A 15,408-nucleotide genomic window follows, 5' to 3' on the forward strand; every position below is an offset into this window, starting at 1 on the left:
TCATCTCTACTAAAAATACAAAAATTAGCCAGGCGTGGTGGCAGGCACCTGTAATCCCAGCTACTCAGGAGGCTGAGGCACAAGAATAGCTTGAATTTAGGAGGCGGAGGTTGCAGTGAGCTGAGATTATGCCGCTGCACTCCAGCCTGGGTGACACAGTGAGATTCCATCTCAAAAACAAAAACAAAACAAACAAACAAACAAAATACCTGGTCTAAAATGACTGGAATGAAAAATGCCTTGATCTCACATCAAACTAAGAAAAAGTATTCACAGGATCTTGCCTTCTCACCTATTCCGGATCACCCAGCAGATCAGGGTAAAAGCCTCAAATAGGACCTTCTCTATATCTTAAAGGAATTTCATATAGCATATTCAAATGAAAGATTAACAGAGTCTTTGGCTCCTGCAACCCATAAGCCAAAGTATATGTAAAGACCACCAAGACAAAATACCTCATCCAAAAAAATATGAGAATAAAGACAGATTTGTACCTTTTCCCTGTTCTCCAGGTGGTGGGTACACTTGTTAAGAATAATCTTTTCCACTTAACAGAGATGCTATAATGCACTAACTAAAACACACACATTTTATGATGAAGTTTGACAACTTGAGTTAATGTAACCAATTGCTATGTTTTACCAGGGCAGTGGAGAGTCTGGATTCAAATGTTCTTCACAGTTGTCACACCCACAGGATCACAAACTCAACTGAATCTCCTTTAGGTCAAGTTTCTGTGGAAGAAACTCAGAAAATGGGACCTGGAGAAATACTCTTCTGATCTAAGTTGTCAAAACACCTATGGTCATTTTCAGTAACTGATAATCCCAGTGTAAAATATTAAAGTCCAAATTGTGTGTGTATATAAAATAATTTTATTTACAATAAAGGTGGTACTTCAAAAATGCAGAGAAATGATGGATTATCTAACAAATGGTACTGAGGTAATTCATTAACATTTGGAAGAAACTAAGTTAGTACCCTACTTTACATCACAAATCAACTCCAGATAAGTTAAGGTTTTAAATGCAAAAACAGGCCGGGCACAGTGGCTCTTGGCTGTAATCCCAGTGCTCTGAGAGGCCAAGGCAGGAAGATCACTTAAGGCTAGGAATTTGAGAGACCAGCCTGGGCAACACAGTGAGACCCCATCTCTACAAAAAAAACACAAAAATTAGCCATGCATGGTAGCATGTGCCTGTGGTCCCAGCTACTTGGGAAGCTGAGGCAGGAGGATCACATGAGCCTAGGAGTTTAAGGTTGCGGTGATCTATGATTGCGCCACTGCACTCCAGCCTGGGTGACAAAGCCAGACCCTGTCTCTAAAAAAATAACAAATACAAAAACAAAAATATTAAATAACTAGAATAAAACTCAGATGGTATTTATTTGCCCTCGGGTAGGGAAAGCCCTTCTAAACCTCTGAGCACAGGCAAAATACACAAAACATTAATAGATTTGACCACATAAAAACATATAAAACATCTGTCATCAAGATAAAATTAAAAAAACAGGCTGGGCACGGTGGCTCACGCCTGTAATCCCAGCACTTTGGGAGGCTGAAGTGGACAGACCACTTGGGGCCAGGAGTTCGAGGCCAGCCTGGCCAACATGATGAAACCCCCTCTCTACTAAAAAATACAAAAATCAGCTGAGTGTAGTGGCGCACGCCTGTAGTCCCAGCTACTCTGGAGGCTAAGGCAGGAGAATCGCTTGAACCTGGGAAGTGAAGGTTGCAGTGACCTGAGATCACACCACCGCACTCCAGCCTGGGCGACACAGCAAGACTAAATCACAAAAAAAAAAAAAAAAGAAAGAAAGCAAACTATAAACTGGGAGAAGTCCTTGCAATATATATGACAAAGAATTAATATTCTAACCATATTAAAGATTTTATATATCAATAAGAACTGATGAACACACCCCAATAGAGAAATGGGGATAGAGTATAAACAGGCAATCCACACACACACAAAAATGACCAAGAAACACTTGCACACAAATGTTCAACTCTATTATTAACAGAAGAAATACAAATTAAAATACAAATTAAAGAATAACATTTTTAACCTATCAAATTTGCAGAAATTGTCTTAAAAAATAATACACCATGTTAGTGAGGATCTTGAAATAGACATTCTTATACTGTCAGTGGAAATGGAAGCTAATTTGGCCAAATACATCAAAAGCCTTAAGCATGTTCATACCCTTTGATCCAGTAATTCCACCTTAAAAAAATCTATTCAGATCATAATCAGAGATTCACAAAAACTGTATACAAGGATATTAATCAGAATGTTTTGTGTAATATCAAAACATTGGAAATAATCTAAATGTTCACCAACAGGAGAATGGTTATACAAATTATGGCACACACATGATGAAATATTATTTAACTATTAAAAACCACTTTTTCAAAAAATATATAGTGATCTAGGAAAATGTTCATGACATATGTTAAGTTAATGGGAAGAACATAAAACTGCTTAAAGCCAATAATCTCATTCTTAAAACAGATAGATACAAACATATTATATGATATATGTAATATAAATATATAAAAGTTTAGAGGGAAATACACAGAAATATACACATACAACAGTGGTTATCTCTGGATATAGTTTTACAGATGATTTGAATTTACTTTACTTTGTATTTTTCTGTATTTTCCAATTTTCTACAAATCTAAATGTAATATACTTTTAAATGCAAGAGAAAAATATAATTTGAAGAGAATGGGAAAGCAGACTGAACATGATAGGCTCAAGGACAAAGCCAGGACACACATGCACTAGAAACTTCTCTCCACACTGCTCCTGGCTTCATTAATCATTTTCCTCTGGGACTATCCATTTAACCAGCTCCAGACAAGTCCAGTTAAACATATTATCACTATTATCACCCAGCCATCTTATCCAAAAGTAGACCAAAGAAGTTTTGTGAATGCCTTGCAGAAATCTAAATATAGTGCATCTACCATATTTCCCTAATCTACAACCCAGTTAACCCTGTCCATCAAGAAAATCTGGTCAGGCTGACAAGACTTTTTGTCCTTGGTGAACCAATACTAGCTCCTAGTGCTCACCACTTCTTTTTCTGAATATGTACAAAACAACTCTTAATCTACCCTGGAATTTAACCCCAAATTTGCAAAATTCTCTCCTTTTTGAAAATCCAAAGGACGTCTACTTAGGCCCCTAATGTACATATTTATAAAAAATATGTTAATTTTCTTCTTTTGGTCTAGTCAAATTTTTTATCACTTAATTTCATCAAGTAGAAAGATCATAAAATCTCTAGGGCCTTTGCTTTTTCAGCACAGTGGTGCCATCCTGGCTCACTGCAACCTCCGCCTCCCGGATTCAAGAGATTCTCCTGCCTCAGCCTCCTGAGTAGCTGAGATTACAGGGGTGCACCACCACACCTGGCTAATTTTTGTATTGTTAGTAGAGATGGTGTTTCACCATTTTGGCCAGGCCTGTCTCAAATTGCTGGGCTCAAGTGATTCACCCTTCTTGGCCTCCTAAAGTGCTGGAATTACAGGCATGAGCCACCACGCCCAGCCTGCTTTTTTAAAGATACCTAAATTCAGCAAAAAATAAACAAAAGTCCATTTCACGAGGGGAAGACAAGACCCTCATAAAAGCAAGACTGTTACTAGCTCAAGACTCTGAGTCTTGGCTGGGGTGGTGGCTCAAAGCCTGTAATCCCAGCACTGTTGGAGGCGGAGGCAGGGGAATCACTTGAGCTCAGGAGTTCAAGACCAGCCTGGGCAACATGGCAAAACCCAGTCTCTACAAAAAAATACCAAAATTAGCAGAGTGTGGTAGTATGTACCTGTAGTCCCAGCTACTTGGCAGGCTGATGTGGGAGGATCACTTGAGCTCAGGAAATTGAGGCTACAGTGAGCCATGATCATACCACTGCACTCCAGCCTGGGTGACAAAGCAAGACAAAAGAAAAGAGAAAGAAAAGAGAAAGGCAAGAGAAAGGCAAGGCAAGGCAAAAGAAAAAAGGACGGAAGGCAGGAAGGCAGGAAGAAGGAAATAAAAGTCTACGCTGGGTGCAGTACCTGTAACCTTAGCACTTTGGGAAACTGAGGTGGAAGGACTCCTTGAGCCCAGGAGTTCAAGACCAGCCTGGGCAACATAGTAAGATCTTGTCTCTATATAAAAAAATAAAATTAAAATTAAAATTAAAAAAGGGGCTGAGTGCAGTGGCTCACCCTTGTAATCCCAGCACTTTGGGAGGCCAAGGTGGGTGGATCACTTGAGTCCAAGAGTTCAAGACCAGCCTGGGCAATACCACAAGACCCCATCCCTAATTTAAACAATAAAAAAGAGTCCAGGTACAAATAGGAACTTGTAAATTGAATTCACAACTCACTACCACTTATCTGACACAGAATTTGAGTTAGACATTAGTGATCATTTTGTACAGTCTCCTCATTTTATAGATTAAAAAATTGAGTCCCTAAGAGGAAGGTTGACTAGTCTAAGATCATTCAGCTACTTTAAGTCAGAACCCAGGGCCTTGGCTCCTCTGCCAAGATTTTATATATATATATATATATATATATATATGTTTCATACATATATACATTCTTACATAAAAGGAACAAAACCAATATATTTTACAAAAAACAATTACCCTATTGTGGAATATAAGACTAAAGCTTAAACAAAGGAATAGTGTCAATATCAGAGTCAAGATTTCAACAAGCAACATATTAAACAAAAGAGAAATCCTAAAAAGCTACAATTAAGTAAGAAATAACTCATTCTCAGGCTTGGCACAGTGGCTTATGCCTGTAATCCCAGCACTTTGGGAGGCTGAGGCAGGTGGATCACCTGAGGTCAGGAGTTCGAGACCAGCCTGGCCAACATGATGAAACCTCATCTCTACTAGATATAAAAAATTTGCTGGGCGTGGTGGCGCATGCCTGTAATCCCAGCTACTTGGAAGGCTGAGGCAGGACAATCACTTGCACCCAGGAGGCAGAGGTTGCAGTGAGCTGAGATTGCGCCATTGCACTCCAGACTGGGCAACAAAAGTGAAACTCTGTCTCAAAAAAAAATTTAAAACAAAGAAATAACTAATTCTCATTACTGTTACTCTAATAATTCTACCCTATCAGAAAGAAGTGATGTTTTACGGACACCAAAGCTCCTAGGATTTTGCCTCAAACCATCTAACGAAGACAAGAAAGTACCTGACCAGCTAAATACAGAGTGCTTTACTAAATCTAGCACCACGTCCTTGGGTTACATGGAATAAAGAAAAGCCCAAAACAAACACACACATATGAAGTTCAGCTCCAGGGGGCAAAACTGAAAAGAAAAGTTAATTTTTTTTTCTCTTCTAAGTATATAGAACAGGGCTGGGCCTAAAAGGGTGTAGCTACTTTTTAAAAAAGCCAGGCAGTTCCTCAAAAATCTAAACACTAAGTTACCTATGACCTAGCAATTCTATTCCTAAGTATATATCATCGAAGAGAACTGAAAACATGTTCACATAAAAACTTGTATATGAATGTTCATAGCAGCAGTATTCACAATAGTCAAAAGGTGGAAACAACCCAAACGTCTATCAACTCAAGAATGGATAGACAAAATGTGGCATAACCATAGGATGAAATATTGTTCAACCATAAAAAGTAATCAAGTGGCCGGGTACGGTGGCTCGCACCTGTAATCCCAGCACTTTGGGAGGCTGGAAGGCCGAGGTGGGTGGATCACCTGAGGTCAAGAGTTTGAGACCAGCCAGGCTAACATGGTGAAATCCCATTGCTACCAAAAATACAAAAAATAGCTGGGCATGGTGGTGCACATCTGTAGTCCCAGCTACTCAGGAGGCTGAGGTAGGAGAATCTCTTGAACCTGGGAGGCGGAGGTTGCAGTGAGCTGAGACTCCAGCCTGGGTGACAGAGTAAGACTCTGTCTCAAAAAAAAAAAAAAAAAGAAAAAAAAAGAAAGAAAAAGGAATTAAGAACTAATACATGCTATAACACACATGAATCTTGAAAACATTATGCTAAGTGAAAAAAGCCAAGCACAAAAGGCCACATATTGCATGATTTCATTTATATGAACTGGCCAAAATAGGCAACTTTATGAAAACAGAAAGTAGATTGGTAGTTGCCCAGGGCTAGGGGACAGAGGGGGGAGCAGGGGGCAGGGAATGAGGAGTGATTGCTAATGGGGTCAGGGCTTCTTTTTGGGGTGAGTATGTTCTAAAATTGATTGTGGTGACAGTTGTACAACTCTAAAAATTGTAAAAATTGTTGTACCCTTTAAATGAGTGCGTTGTAGCGTGTGAATTATATCTCAATCAGCAATTTTTTGTTAAAAAGGTAGGCCCCTGGCCGGGCATGGTGGCTCACACCTATAATTCCAGCACTTTGGGAGGCCGAGGCGAGCGGATTACCTGAGGTCAGGAGTTCAAGACCAGTCTGGCCAACATGGTGAAACCTCGTCTCTACAAAAATATAAAAATGAGCCGGGCATGATGGCGGGTGCCTGTAATCCCAGCTACTTGGGAGGATGAGGGAGGAGAATCCCTTGAACCTGGGAGGTGGAGGCTGCAGTGAGTCGAGATTGTGCCACTGTACTCCAGCCTGGGTGACAGAGCGAGAATCTGTCTCAAAAAAAAAAAAAAAAAAAAAAAAGTGGGCCCTATCATTTTTATCAGATCAGCATTCCTGAGCTAAAATTATCTATGCCCAAAGCCTTAAACCCCTCCAGCACACAAAGCAGTCAGAGTGAGAAGCTGTTATCTTCCTGGTTCTTTCTAGTTGCCTAATAACATAGCTGGCTTGCTCTGGTCTCAAGTCAATTTGGAAACAGAGAGAGAATCAAGAGAATCAAATCAGGGGACCAAGCAAAACAAAAGTGAACAGCAAACAATAAGCACATGAAAAATGCACAACATTAGCCATGGGGGAAAATTCAAATCAAAACCACAATTAGATACCACTTCACACATACCAGGATGGCTAGAATCAAAAAGACTGACAACAATAAGTGTTGGGGATGATGCGGAGAAATTGGAACCTTTACACACTACTGGTGGGAATGTAAAATGTTGCAGCCTAAATGTGGAAAGCAGTCTGGCCATTACACCAAAGGTCAGAGTTGTCATATGATCCAGCAGTTCCACTCACACGTATATATACTCAAGAGAAATATAAACATGTCCATGCAAAAACTTGCACACAGATGTTCACAGAGCATTATTCATAATAGCAAAAAAGTGGAAACAACCCAAATGTCCATCAAACGATAAACAAAATGTGGTATATCCATATAATGATATATTATTCAACTATAAAAAGGAATGAAGTATTGATACATGTACAACACAGATGAAACTTCACAATATTATGCTAAGTGAGAGAAGCCAGTCACATATTATATGAATCTAGTTATATGCAATGTCCAGATTGCAAATCCATAGAGACAAAAAGTATAATAGATTAGTGGTTGCTTAGACGTGAGGGGGATGGGGAGATGAAGGGTGACAGCTAAAGTGTACAGGGGTGATTAAAATTCTAAAATCAATTGTGGTGATGGTTGCATAACTCTGTGAACATTCTAAAAACCACTGAAGCTCTTAAATGAGTGAATCTAAGGTCATAAAAAATGAATGACAAATACAACTCCATTTCACTTGAAGAACTGAAAAATGCTTGCTTATTCCATTAATATCCTTAAGCCTGCACACATTTACTATTAAGTCAGGTAAACCAACTCCCATCTTTTGGCTCCTCCTGGGGTTCCCCCAACAGTATCATTCCCTGGTAGTCTTCCTGAATCCACTTTCCTTCTGCAGGAGAAGGGATCTCCCTCAGGCTTCCCAGCAGGCCATCTACCCTCAAGTTACTTCTTCCTTTGGGGCAGGAGTTCACGGTCATCAAAACTAAAAAGTTGAGATTTGGGAGTTCTTTCCCCCCGAGACGGAGTCTCGGCTCTGTCACCAGGCTGGAGTGTAGTGGCAGAATCTCAGCTCACTGCAACCTCCACCTCCCGAGTTCAAGCGATTCTCCTGCCTCAGCCTCCTGAGTAGCTGGTACTACAGGCACATACCACCACACCCAGCTACTTTTTGTATTTTTAGTAGAGATGGAGTTTCACCATGTTGGTCAGGATGACCTCGTGATCCACCCGCCTTGGCCTCTCAAAGTGTTGGGATTACGGGTGTGATGGCCATCGCGCCCGGCCTAGGAGTTCATTTATACTCCATTTGTTGACAGCTTCTGGCACTTGAAGAGTCTCAGAGTGGTATCTTCTGTTGTAGCCAGATGTATCTGGGTAGGGAGATAGTTGTGGCCTAGTGACAAAAGCCCTGGACTCAAAAAAGTTCTCCAGAAATCTGTACTCAAACTTTTATTCTGTCCCTTACAGACTGTGTGACCCTGAGCAAGTCACTCAACCACTCCGACCCTCACTCTCCTCATTTGTAAAATGGGGATAACACCACCTAATCCACAGGGATATTCTGAAGATTAGTGCTTACAAAAGTATCTGAAACAGAGATAATAATTCAACAAACTATTTTCCAGGCTCCATACTAGGGGCTGGGGACACAAAGATAAATGTAATACTAGCTGCCTTCAAATTGTTCACAGTGTACAAACGCTGTTGATAGGAAATCATTTTCTTTCTTCCTTACCTTGCCTTCTTTTAGGATGGCAGTAGGAATTTCAGAACTTTGATTCTCTGCCTTGGTATACTCTCAACTTTGTGCTTTCAATGCTGATAGGATAGCAGTTACGTTTACATCCTTCATTCTCAAAAACTGGGAGATGGAATGGTTACTTAAATGTTATGGGGAAAATATCCCTTTTATGCTTTCAAGTTATTATCATCACTGATTTCTAACTCTTCCAGGCCTTACCCAAAGGTGTTTCCATGGTAAAAGTATGCTTATTCACACCTTAAAATAACTTACAGAAATACTCCCATTCTCTCTCACTCCTTGTACCCCCAAGCCTGCCTGGATTTACATTCCCGAAAAGACTGGTCACAAAGGATCATTTCCCAGTTAGGCTACCTTAATGACCAATTTCTCGCTCACCTCCTGTTTTTGAGATCAGTTTCTACTCTAAAAACGAAAGAGCTTTCAAGAAAAATACTAGATCAGTTTATAAACAGAGGTTGACATAAAGTCACTACAGGGAAAATGTAGATCTCAAAATGTTCTAACACATAATCCATCCTTCCCTTGGTGGGACAATTCCACAAGTCACGGAAAAATATTTTTCATTTTAGAATAGATTTTAAGAGAGCCTTTGCCAAGAGCCAGTTCTTTAAATGTTCAATTGAATTTTAAGCAGTATTATACATGTCCAAGAACATCATGCTATTTTTAGCTAACAGGTAGGGTTGCTGTGTCTACAACCGTTTGGAGCAATCAGGAATGAAACCATTAAATAGCATCTCTCACTGTGGTATCTTATGATTTAGCATTTCTATTTCTATTTTAATATTTTCCAAAGCCTCATCATAAAAAACACCTGTAAAGCACCCATGCTAGGCACAATACAAAGTTCAAATAGAAAGAAACAGTTCCTATACTTCATTATGGGTTAAACCCACATTAAGCAAACCAGATATATGAAAGAATCTTGGCTGGGCATCTCATGCCTGTAATCCCAGTGCTTTGGGACGTTGAGGTGGGAGGATCACTTGGGCCAGGAGTTCGAGGCCAGCCTGGGCAACATAGTGAGACCCTGTTTCTATAAATAAATTAACAAATAAAATAAAAAGAATCTCACAGAGCATTCTCAAGTTGCCACCAACCTCCTAAGTGTCCAGGGGAGGAACATTAGGAAGCAATTGTTCTAAACCCATCATCTTTTTAATGCTTGCACACCTTTTATGTATTAAAAGAGGGGTAAGGAAAATGTTCTAGGCCAGGAGCGGTGATCCCAGCACTTTGGGAGGCCGAGGTGGGTGGACTGCTTAAGCTCAGGAGTTCAAGACCAGCCTAGGCAACATGGCAAACCCCCATCTCTACTAAAAATACAAAAATTAGGCTGGGCATGGTAGCTCACATCTGTAATCCCAGCACTTTGGGAGGCCAAGGCAGGAAGAATGCTTGAGCCCAGGAGTTCAAGACCAGCCTGGGCAACATGGTAAAACCCCATCTCTACAAAAAATACAAAAATTAGCCAGGCGTAGTGGCGCACACCTATAGTCCCAGCTACTCAGGAGGCTGAGGTGGGAGGATGGCTTGAGCTTGAGAGGCGCAGGTTGCAGCGAGCCGAGATCGTGCTACTGCACTCCAGCCTGGGCGACAGAGCCTGACACTGTCTCACGCACACACAAAAAAAGTTCTAAAACTTACTGTGGTGATGGAGGCACAACCATACCTAAAAGCCACTGAAATATATACCTAAATGAGGGAACTGTACGGTAAATGACTTCTATCTCAACACCATTTTAAAAAGGAGACAAATTGTCTTACTCTGATTGTTCTAATTAGTCAAACCTATTTTTTAAGCTCTCATGCTAAAGGCTATCTAGGTAAAGGCTGCACTAGTTTGGCAAGGGCACCTCAGAGGCCACCATGGAGATCACTCTAACCTTCCCCTGCATGTCCATCTTTCTTTCCCTTACACTCTTCCTAATCTCTCCTCTGTTATTTCCCCAGTCTCCTTCTTGCTGCTCCTCCACTTTTAACTAGGTGTTAGGTTCCTCAGATGTTCACAAGCATGGTCTGTCCCAACTAGTAGACCTCAGGATTAAGCTGATTTGCTGACCCTCTGATACTGACCTTCGGTAACTTTCCCTTCTTGGGCAAGTTATATCTTGGTTCTCTTGTCATTGTTTCAGTATGGGGAATTGGACCACTTGATCCTTTCCAGCTCTCACATTCACATGAAGAAAAAAAATTCAAGTAATGAACACTTACTTGGCCAATCACATGCAAAGTCTCTTGCCAACCGACATACATGTATTTGGATTATTCATTTTGTAAATACCCACCGTGATGCAATCCTCTGAAGAACCACACTTATTTATAAATTGATCAACATGGAGTCCTTATTTTTAAAAACTAGCACTTTATCAAAGAAAATTTAGAGCCCAACACAGAATGCTTGACAGTCCCTCTGGACCAGTCTCCAGGGATCTGTTTTCAAAGGGGGAAATAAAAAAAAAGCTTTTGCATGTTGGGGACTTGTTGGATTTACCAAACCAAAGGAGGAAGTAAGATTGATTGGGGTGGCAGAGCCTTAACAACAGTGGTTCACCTAAATCCTAAAAGAAGAAAGGCCTTATTTGGCAAGTGGTAGAAAGAACTAGCATAAAACAGCACCTCAACCTACATTATAAACTCTCAGAAATATGCTCAGAGAGCAATAAACACTGCAGGAATCCCCTTACCCGGGACAACTCGCAGCTTTTTATGCAAACCAGTTGCATTCCCCCAACAAGTCATAGAAATATGTAGTCACTAGTATCCAGCATACCCCCACCACACACATTCACAGTATTGTTTCCATGTGCCCAACATCAGAGAGCAAAACCGAAAGAAACATCAATTTCTCCTACAACATACACACACAAATATGCAAGAAAAACCATTTCCTTTGCAGAACCTGTGTTGTCTAAGTTGTGGGCATGAAATGCATAAATATTAGTTGCTAATAAAAATCAGACAGTTAGCTCTGTACTGGAAAGCGAACAGCACACACATAAATCATAAAAAAACAATAACCCTAAGGTGCGTTCCTCATCAGCAAGCTGAAAACCAAACAAGGAGAGAAATGACTCAAAGTGTCCATGTGAATCCCTCTTTCCCATTACCTCAGACCAACAAGCTCTCTCTCCTGTGAGTTACCTCCTTACACTTCTGTCCTCGATCAGAAGAGCCTCGTGGAAAAGGTCGCAGGCTCTCTCTTCTTTCCCTTCAGGCTCTTGAGGCACTGAAGGAGCATGGGGGGAGAGGAACGGAAAGGACAAAGGTAGGCGCTTTCCATCCCTCTCAGCTTGGCGACAGGGCTCCCAGCCTCTCCCCCTCTCATCGCGGAAATAGAGCACCTGCCAGGGAGAGGTCGGTCCCTTCCACCTTAGTAACCGGCCCACAGGGCCTAGGTGTCCCAGGAGCCCAGGCGCTGCAGCCCTAGGCGACAAGGGGGAGGAGGCGAAAGAAGTCGGGAATGGTACGAATCCCTTGCAAACAAAAGGGAGGGGGCAGAATACCAAGCCGTTCGCGGCTGTTCTCAGAGGTGGCCAGGTTGGGTGGAGAAATGGGTTTTGGGGGAGGGGAAGATTTAGAAAATTCCTCTGGGGCAAGGGATTAGGGAGCTGCTTGGGGGCGCAGCAGCCGGCAGGAAGGGGGCTGAGACAGGACAGAGGCCCTGGGGCGAGAAGGGGGCACAGCTCGCGGTGGGGGAGAGGTGATGGCCAAGAGGTGAAGGCCAGACTGGGCCCAGTGTGGGGTGAGCGGGAGCAGAGCCCCGCGCGGTGCTCCGAGGGGCCCTGAGGAGGGTCTCAGGAGGCTAGGGGCACGCAACGAAGGCATTCGGGGGAGAGGGCAGAGTTGGGGGACGCAGTGTTGGAAAAGTGGCTGAGAACAGAGCCATAGAGAGGTTAGGGGGGACTGCGAGGGGGCCTGACCCCTGTCCGCCCCACCTCACCTGGCGCCGGGTCGGAGTCCAGGTCTAGTGCTGAGAAAACGCCAGCTCCAGCCAGTCCCTCCGTCCCGCGCGGGAGACCACGGACACAAAGCGGGGCGCGCGGGAGGAGGGGAGGAGAGAGGAGGGGGAAGGAGGGAGGAGGAGGAGGAGACGCCTGAGGCGCGCGAGTGGGGGAAGGAGGGGCACCCGCCGCCCTCCTCCTGGGTCAGGGGGCGGGGCATGCGGCTGGAGGCCGCGCTCAGCCGGCCAATGGCCACTCCACCCGCCCGCAGGCTAGGGCGCGCCTTCCCGCGGCTCACCTCGGCACCTGGGCCTCGGTTGGCCCCAGCCAATCAAACGCCTTTATTTGCAATGACCAGCCCCGCCCATTCGCCCCAGCCAAGGGCTGCTCACTGAGAATACAAAGAAGGCCCCCCGGAGGGGAGGGAGTAGACTCCAGCTCGCCTATCCCAAGGGCATGGTATCACCTTTTCAGCGCGTTTATGGGTCTTTCAGGGTCATCTTGAGGGGAGGGGAGTGGGGGTCACAGAGGTTTGGCCCAAGATCACTTAAGAGGTAGGATCTCTTCTACCTGAGGTCCTTCTAACCAAGAGCTGCTCTCCTTTTCCAGGGAACACAGTTCCCTGTCTTCTCCTGTGGGCCCTCCGCCCCCTCCTCTTTTTCCAATCGCCCTAATCTTTGGATGCTGCTTCCCGTAGGCTGCTGCCCACTACTGGCCTTCTCCTGCACTGCAGCCCACATCAGCAGGCTCTGAGCACAGCCTTAATTGATGCTTCCAAGCCGCCCAAACCAACCCCTAACCAGAAGGAAAAGGAGAGAGGAAAAGGTTACTGCCCTAGGGTAGAAGGGACCTGGTCAAGTGGCTTTGTTACCTAGGATGGCAAAAATCCAACACGTAATGTAAGTCTAACTCCCCCACATCATCTCTTCCCACCTTCCCTTCTCCTACCTTCAGGTCTGTACTGGGCCACAATGGTGACTGACTGGCCGGCCCGTTTCAGCGCAGCTGCAGCCTGCTCATGAGTTGCATTCCTCAGATTCACTCCATTCACCTGTCCAAAGAGAGAAGCTGTGAGCCACCCCAAAAGCAAGAAAGGGGGTCCTCTGCACTAGCAGTTAGGTGAGGGAAATGGGTACCCCACCCCTAAGCCTGCTTAGATGCCTTTCCCAATATTCCAACCTTGCCCCTAAAACAAGGCCTAAAGGATACGACATCTCTAGTGTAATAATTATCTTCATAAAGGTCGAATGCCAATCAGGGTTAAGATCCAAGAGGCATTCATTTCCTCCTCAAAGATAAGTCTGGTCCTGGTACCTGTCACTAAGGATGTCTACAAAAACAAGATAAGTTTTCTCCAGTCCCTAGCCCTCCCCTCATCTCAAGAAGCATTCCTCGGAGGAAGTAAGGTCTCTCGCTCTCCGGTTTACACTGGCACAGTTCCCATCCTCCCACCTCTCCTTTGTCTCCTCACCGATAAGATCCGGTCTCCCCTGCGCAGCTCCCCACTCAGGTCAGCTGGGCCTCCTGCCAGGATGAAGGAGACAAAAATGCCTTCTCCATCCTCTCCTCCTACGATGTTGAAGCCCAGGCCTGTGGAACCTTTGTGCAGGATGATCTTGCGGGGCTCTCTGGTGGGAAAGGAGTGGAGGAGTAAGGACTAGGTAGATACGGACTGTTGTCCTTTGAGGGCCAGCCTGGAACAAGGTCCATACTTGCTGTAGGGAGTAAGGATGTGGTTCCCTGTGTATGATACCCAGAGCCTCCCTTTGTCTCCTGAAACCTGCTTGGCTGCTGTTCTGTCAGGTGCCAAGTTTCAGTTCCTCTTCCCTCCCTTCTTTCCAAGGGCTCACAGTCAACTTCCCAGTGGACAGTCCCCTACTCTCTCGGGTCAACAAATTCCTACCCTGAACTTCAGAGACCAAATCTCAGAGCCCACTCACTGGTCCTCTTCCTTCCCAGATACTCCTATCCTACCAATCCGTGTGATGGACCCTGGACCACAAGAAGAGGAAGCAGTTAGGGGCAGTGGAGTCACCCTGGGGTTGACTGCACTCATCATCCACACGAAGTGCACACTTACTTCACAGATACTCTTCTGCAGTCTCAAAATTTCACCCATCAACTATGACCCCTCCTACCTGCTGCCCCAACAACATATTTAATCAGCAGCTAACACTATGTAGTCCCAGGGGGTGGCAGCGCCTGGGTTCTTATGGGGACCCCAGGTTCCCAAAAGGAGTTTAAAAGCCAAACTGAAGAGAGCAGACAAGCACATGAAAAATGCGAGTAAAACTAACCACATCTAACAAAGCCCTCTGTAAAAGGTCACAGTGCCATCAGCCCAACTCCCAGGCCACGTTCCCGGCCCACCGCCTTCACTTGTTACAAGCATCTTTCCTCGGAAGAGCCCAAAGCCCCAAGCAAGACTCTTCCCTTCTTGCTCCCAGTCTCAGGGACGAGGCTCCCTCCCTGAGTTCCAGATGCTCTTGCTCCTAGCCCTCCACTCCTACCTGGCATCCCCTCCGGGCCGCAGGGAGCGGAGCGGCCAGGCCCACCTCTGCGAAGCCCTCCTCCAGGCCGAAGCGGAGGCGGAGCCCAAGCCCGTGGCCAAGCCGGGACCCTTGGAGAACTTGCGGGCCCTCTCCATAGCTCCTCTGTCTCTCCCCCGGCCGCCTACCCTTCTGGCTCCACTGCTGCCTGCCCGCCAGCCTCCCGGGCCCCACCCTGCAAACCTGTCCCCCGGAACCCCGGCCGGCCCGACCAG

General features: G+C 44.6%; 1 protein-coding gene and 1 long non-coding RNA gene across 7 annotated transcripts in view; one reads left to right on the forward strand and one right to left on the reverse strand.

Annotated features, from left to right (window-relative positions):
• Nucleotides 1–15,408, reverse strand: part of DLG3 (discs, large homolog 3 (Drosophila)) — a 57,803-nt gene that overhangs the window by 34,997 nt on the left and 7,398 nt on the right. For 4 of the 6 annotated variants that reach the window (XM_011943133.1, XM_011943132.1, XM_011943130.1 and 1 more), the window contains 2 exons: nucleotides 14,116–14,272; nucleotides 13,593–13,695 (listed from right to left, as the gene is read on the reverse strand). In XM_011943133.1, the coding sequence (XP_011798523.1) occupies nucleotides 13,593–13,695; nucleotides 14,116–14,272 (260 nt within the window). Of the gene's footprint in view, nucleotides 1–12,643; nucleotides 12,810–13,592; nucleotides 13,696–14,115; nucleotides 14,273–15,154 lie in introns of those variants that run through there. The other 2 variants (XM_011943134.1, XM_011943135.1) reach the window with 2 other exon arrangements.
• LOC105512620 lies at nucleotides 12,087–14,950 on the forward strand. Its single transcript, XR_001001888.1, has 2 exons — nucleotides 12,087–12,166; nucleotides 14,604–14,950. It is a non-coding gene; the product is annotated as an uncharacterized LOC105512620 (long non-coding RNA).

This window comes from Colobus angolensis, unplaced genomic scaffold (genome assembly GCF_000951035.1).
Source record: "Colobus angolensis palliatus isolate OR3802 unplaced genomic scaffold, Cang.pa_1.0 Scaffold216, whole genome shotgun sequence".
In the NCBI taxonomy this organism is placed as follows: domain Eukaryota; kingdom Metazoa; phylum Chordata; class Mammalia; order Primates; family Cercopithecidae; genus Colobus; species Colobus angolensis.